General features: G+C 37.0%; 1 protein-coding gene across 1 annotated transcript in view; it reads right to left on the bottom strand.

Moving 5' to 3' along the window:
• Positions 1–6,916, bottom strand: part of SPATA16 (spermatogenesis associated 16) — a 407,618-nt gene that overhangs the window by 245,368 nt on the left and 155,334 nt on the right. Inside the window, exon 4 of the mRNA XM_004708583.2 lies at positions 2,075–2,220. Coding sequence (XP_004708640.1) covers positions 2,075–2,220 — 146 coding nt within the window. The remainder of the gene's footprint in view (positions 1–2,074; positions 2,221–6,916) is intronic.

Genomic DNA, 6,916 nt, shown 5'->3' with positions numbered 1-6,916 from the left:
TGGGAATGATGAGGGAAACAAATGTATAGATGTGCTTTACACAATTGATCTATGTATTGTGATGAATTTTATGAGCCCCAATAAATTGATTTAAAAAAAAATACAAGTCTTTTCAGTCTAAAGCATGAGCCTACGGAAACTGATGTTTGTAACTTTAAGAATTGTAGCACAGTATGGTTCCTATATTTGGATTAGCGTGGAGTCTCTGGATTTATCATTCACATTACTTATTTTTATAACGTTGTATTGAATTTTGACATGACACTTGGAATCCATTATTATTAAAGCACATTAGAAAACAGATTAAAGCGTTCTGATACTCAGATCGTTGTTGAGATGTACGCCATGGTGGTGTTTCTTTCACAGGCTGAAAAAGCCAGGGAGAACGTGAGATAGCATTACGTTTCGTCCTCACACCTCATTATTGTTCACATATGCGTATACATTAGTTTTCTGAAAGAGTCCCAACTTCAAACATTTTCCCCAGCAGGCTCACAAGTTATTCAAATATCACAGAAATTCCAATATTTTAACCTATTGAAATGTACATCCCCTTTCCAAATAGTGCTTCTTTCCAATGGAAATGCAGGAGAATTCCTCGACAAGGCCATAGGGCCTGGGGTGTGTGTGGAAAATCTGATTGCGTGAAATGTGTGCAGATAATAGATACAGACGGGAGACTTGTCTTTTGGTGTCAAAGGGACTCTGTCTTAGGTTCCATCGTTTTCTTAAACAGGAGACTTTTGGTTTGGTTTCTAGGCAGGCTAACTTGTGAATTTCAAAGGCCTGTTGCTGTCTGCAGCTCCTTGATGTCAAGCACAAACCCACTTAGGGTCCCAAGGGCTGTGAAGAACCTGGATGGAACTTTCAGATCCGAGTGGATGCGGGGTTGTGAATTATTTTTACCGTGCTGGCAGGCCTTCCGCTTACATAAAGCATCTTCATAGAACTGATCATTGTGTTCCCCAGGGGCTCTGTAACAAAGCAGGTGATCTGTCTTCAGGTTGCTATTGGCTCTGCCAATAGAAGGACAGGTGTGAGGTTGGAAACTAGGCAGCACAAGTGTTCCAGATAAATTCCTGGAAATCATTCAGGGAGAATAGGAGGCATCCTAATTGGGAAGAAAGAATTAAGAGGTATTCCATAATTAATGTGTGTATCCTGCAGATTAAAACTGATGGTGGTGCATGAGGAGAACAGTCTCATGAGGGCAGAGCGCACAAGAGAGATGCATTTTAGCAGCAGACACGATGGGTTTGAGTGACCCACGGAAGCCAGTGGGTAGCGTCATGGAAGACAGAGTTCTGAGAAGCACTAGAAATATGGCAAAGAAAACTTGTGGGTCATAAAATGTTGTCCACCTTCGAACAGCTAGGGTACCCCTCTTGTGCAGCACCCTTTGAATTAGCTACGTCATCACTACGTGGGCCACAACCGTTCACATCTTGGATCACGCCTCCATCGGAATTCCCTTCTACGCTCCCTATCTCCTCTGCAGCTTGGGAAGTCCTCTTTCCCTTCAGGAACCCCTCCCTGACCTCCCTGCCTCATTCTTTCTTCGTTTCTTCCCACAGCACTTTGCTATTATAAGTATCTATTTTTTAATTATACCCTGTATTATGAATAGCTGGTTTTTTGCCTATTTTTTTCCCCATTATGTTATACGATCCCCTATAAAGTTCCCATAATTGTCAAGCTTAACATAAAGTGAATGATGAACAAATGCTTTGCTGTTGTTGTCCCTCCTGTGGATTGAAACGAAATGGAACTGGATTCCACAGATCCTAATAGGATCTTCTCTTACTTGGGGTTATTAAACACAAATGCAAAACCAAAAACTCTAGAAAGAAACCCAAACCAGTTGCTGTCAAGGTGATTCCCATTCAAGGTTCTCCGTATATTCCAGAATATTTCTTTTGGGAGTAGATAAGTGGGGCCTTTTTCCCCCTGAGAAGCTTCCAGGTGCCACCTTTCAGTTATTAGTTAGAATCTCAACTATTTTCTCAGTCGCTGAGTCCTGGCCTGTTTATACCATCTAGAAGTTCCTTTTGTATTATGAAGTATTTCCTCTTACCTGTGTGCATGATTCAGAGCAAGGTCAGGCTTCCTCATTCGCAGGTAGCAGGTAACAAGCTTTGTCTCAATGAAACTGGCCACACTGGCTATATCTCCTGCAGATGCTTCAAATGGTTTGCCCAAAACTGCTCCTTTGCTGCAAAGCTTAAAAAAAAATACAGTATTTTTCTTAATATTCTTGCATATTCTTTATCTTTCAAGAATTATATATATATACACCTGCACACACTTTTCTAGAAAACAGCTAAAATATTAATATTTTAATTATAAATTAAATACATTGTTCCTGTTTGTTATTATTTGACCATAATATAAAACAAGCAACACACTTTTCAGTAGGTTGTTCCCTGTACATTGTTTTTAAAAGTATCATAATAGATTTTAAAGGAGTGCTATTTGCGAACAATATCTATTTTAAATATAAAGCACACAGTAAGCAAAGATATTAGCAGAAAACCAGGTATAAATCTTACTAAATACCAGTGCTTTTCTGAAAACCCAGCTGAGCAATGATCTAGCACACTATCAAATGTGATTTAATGTAATAAGGGGTATTGGAAGTAAACTCATAGGAGCCATTAACATGATCAGTGATGAATTTCAGTTTGAATCATATTCTCTAGGATGTTATTGAAAGGAAAGAAGTGGAAATTTATTAGAATTTATTGGCAGAGGCCACCGTATCTGAAAAACATGGCAAGAATGTGGAATTCTTAATAAAAATTCCAGGAAGCCAATGGTTTCTGGGCACCATAGATAAACGGGACAGGACAAAAATAATTAAATTTATGGGGCAACACTAAACATTAAGTGTCAATAATATGACAAGATGGACCAGTTACTTTCTTGCCATGAAGTGTCTTGTATTAAAGGCTGATGGAGCTGTAGGGACCTCACCATTTGGTTAGCGACTTTATTTAATGTATTCATTCCCCCTTTCTTCTCTCCCTTCCTTTGCTCTTTTGTGTATATATCAGGATGTGTGTGCGTGGGGTGGGGAGGCGTGGTGGTGGAGAAGGAGAAGTTTTATCAATAGAGGATCGCAATATTTGGATTTAATGCCTATTTATATGATACTTTAGCATACAATTTCTTGTATTCTTAATGCTCCTTGTTCAAAGTGACATAATTTAAATAAATTCTCCTTTTATCGATTAATTCTTGAGACTGGATGACCATTTATATTAATATCATTGTCAATTATTATTTATAAAGTCATTTAAAGATGCCTATATCCTGTCAGGAAGGAGTTTGGATCGTGCTGTGGTTAAGTGCTTCTTTGGTAACCAAAAAGCTGGCAATTTGAACCTGGGGTCTTCCGTAAAGATCAGAGCCAAGAAAACCCTTTGGGGCATGTGTTAATCCGGGTTGACTAGAGAAACCAATTCAGTGACACTCTCATGTATGTGTACGAAAGAGTATTATATCAAGAAGCTTTATATATCAGGAAAACATCCCAGCCCTGTCCACTCAAGCCCGTAAGTCTGATACTAGTTCATAAGTCCCCCTTCAGACACACGCAGCCGCATGCAATGGTGCAGAATGCAGGAAGATCGCAAGCTGGTCGATGCAAGGTTGTGTGGATCCAGTGGCACAGGGGTCTCTCAGGTCTCAGAGTGGCTGGCCAGCAGAAGGGTAAAGGCAGAGGATCGAGAGGAAAGTTCCCAGGGCCCCCTTATGAGAAGGCCATGCCCATAAGGAGGTACCATCATTCTGTGACCTGGTTGACAGGCTAGACTTCACTCCTACAGTTTTACATAGCAAGTTGACATAAAATTATATGACTACTACAGTTCTACTCTGTCCAATAGGGTTGTTACAGATCTGAATCGACTCATAAGTAATGGGTTTGAATTTCTTTATAGTCGGTTGCAAAATGTATTTCCTTTCTTAATTTACCCAGAAGCCATCAATTAAAAGATTGGGATATTGATATTTAATACTGCTAGCTTGAATTGCAAGTTATCTGATGCTATCATGTTTGCTTGGCTGCGCTATGTATTCTGAAGGTTCACATCATTTTTAAAACTCTACCAATCACACAGTTGAGAATTGGCACTTGATTCATCAACTCAGTAAATATTTGTTAAGTGTTTATTATGTGCCAAGTAAAAATTTCTGTGTTCACATTTTAATTTGTGTTAAACAGGTCTTTTAAAGATAATTTGGCTATATTTTAGTTTATCTGTAATTATCTGCTTTCTCTACTTTCTATTTCTTGCCTGTTTTCTTTGGTGTTAATTTTAAAAGCTCTATAATAGACATATAACCTATTCCTTGTTTCTCTTTCAAAACTATGTACATAGTCAAACACCAGGGCTTTCTTCTCAAATTATTACACGAACAAGAGAGTGTTAACTTATAAAGGGCCTTTACTCTTATAAAGGTTCTCAGAAAATATGATTTATAAAAGGATTTTAACAAGTTCGTAGGAACATTATATTATCATTTAATTTCATTTTCCATAAACTTTTGAAAATGTTGGAGCTTCCTGATAGATACTACAGAGAAATTCTGTACATAGAGCTTTTCAATTGTTTATTACTTTGGTGGGGAGTGAAGACTTCAATCAATGTTAAGTTTGGATGCTTTCATAAAGATTAACTGATAAAAGGGCAACACTGATAATAGGTAAAGCATATAACAGAGGTTGAGCTATTGTTCCTAAGTATCTGACCTTGTAAATGTTATTGTGATCATAAACTAATCTTTAAAAATCTGTTTATATGAAGCATTATGGTCTGAACATGTCAGCTTAGGACCGACCGCATTACCTCTTCTCTCAGTTCTATACAGAGCCACAAAAGTCTGAAAAGTGACATCTCAGAAACAAAGCTTTTGTGTGGCCTATCTCTTTACAAACTCTGATTCCATGGAAATAAAAATGAGTAGAAACTGTCTAGTTCCATTAATATCTCATAGCAGTAACATGTTTGACTTGTTTAATTGGATACTCTGAATGAAATAAGCATTACCACCCAGCCAAGTTTTAAATGCTCTAAGTTGAAGCGTCTGTATTTTATGGAATCTTTAAATAAACTCTCAAACAAATCAAGATCAAAGAAGTCAAAACCATTATGTGCTGTCTTTGACCTTCCTTTGCAAGTTATTCTCTAAAGCACAGGCATGGACAGCCTCCTTTCTACGGCAGAGAGGCCAGTCAGGGAATCGCTTCCAGGAGGACATTCCTATCATTCATGACAGGAGGCTGACCTTAAGATTTAATAATAATAAATAATCAAAGTTTAATCTATGAACTGCAAGATAAAGTAAAGAATAAATGGCTGATCTCCTAACACCTGCAATATTTTCTATTTCCAGGAGACTCCAGGCCAGAAAAGGCATAAAATTGATCAATCTAAGCGCACTAAAGAGAATATTCCATGAAACCAAACTATTAAAGATTGCAGTGAAAGATTTTAAAAAGTTCATTTCACATTTAAAGAAGAAAGCAAAGAGCCTGCTGTGCAGGTTGCATGGATATTTGTGGCAATCTTAGTTTACCAATTAAGTGCCGAATGACTGAGAACTTTACTGATTTTATCAAAAAATGTCTTATTTGCTGTGTCAAAGCAGTACATCTTTGAAAAAAAGCTTTGCAATAGGGCAAATCATTATAAAATGCACTGCAGTAAAGGGCAAAACTACAGGCACATGTAGACTTGCTTAGAAAGACTTTTAAAAATTGCAGTACAAGGGGATCTTACGGTTTGTGTAGAAACACCAACCAAAAAATAATGCAAAACTCAATATGAGCAGAAAAAACCCTCAATATTAAATATTACATTGTGAGTGCCATTCTTAAAAACATACCCACCAAACGGCTTTCTTTACATATAATTATTAATAGCAAGATTGATATTGCCAATATGTGTTTCCTTATTACATTATTGTATGTTCCTGGGGAATTATTTTGAGTGGTCTCTGGAGGGCTTCTAGAACAGAACAATAAATACTGAACATGTGGCCTTATTTGAGTTATTCAATGTCTACAAGTAAAACAATATATCATCCTCCACTCAATAATTCTTCAAGGTTTTTGAAAAATAAAAATCTAAAGTGCGAGGAAAGCTACTTATCACCTTATCACTATATAATACTACTATTAATTTTTGGCAGGTTTCCATCTATACATTTTTCATGTTTCTGAATCATAATAAAAATATACTGTATATACATGCGCAAACATAGACATATATATATATAGGATCTACACTGATTTTCCACATTTTGTTCTTTTAAATAGGTTTTCAATTTGAAAACATACTCTTATTCATTAAAAAATAATATTTCTACAATTACAACTGAGGACTTCAATAACCCCTCTCAGCAAATGACAGACGTGCCAGACAGAAAAATAATAAAAATAAATAAAACCCGAACAACAAAATCAACCTACAGGAGCCAATTGACAAATATAGACCACTCTAGCCAGCAAGAGTAGACTACACATTTTTGTCAAACATCCACGGAAAAGTTACACTAATATAGATCGTATTCTGGGCCAGGGAACTAACCTCAACAAATAAGAATTCAAATCATGTAGAGTGTATTCTCTGAAAATAATGGAATAAAAGTAGAAGTTAAGTTAAAGACAAAACAAAAACCACACGAAAAACCCCAACAGGGGACAAATAGGAACAAATAATTAAGAGGATACACAGAAGGCAAATAAGCACACGGAATGTTCAGCATTAGTGACTATTCCCAAACCTGAACCCAAGCCCCTGCCATGAATCCCCTTCTGACTCATAGCAGCCCTACAGGACAGAGTAGAACTGCCTTACAGAGTTTCTATTGCAGCAAATGTTTACACAAGAGAACTGCCACAACTCTTATC

Source organism: Echinops telfairi, unplaced genomic scaffold (assembly GCF_000313985.2).
Source record: "Echinops telfairi isolate 266 unplaced genomic scaffold, ASM31398v2 ScPeMD7_4225;HRSCAF=4972, whole genome shotgun sequence".
NCBI lineage: Eukaryota > Metazoa > Chordata > Mammalia > Afrosoricida > Tenrecidae > Echinops > Echinops telfairi.
This window is presented reverse-complemented; position numbering and strand designations above follow the sequence as displayed.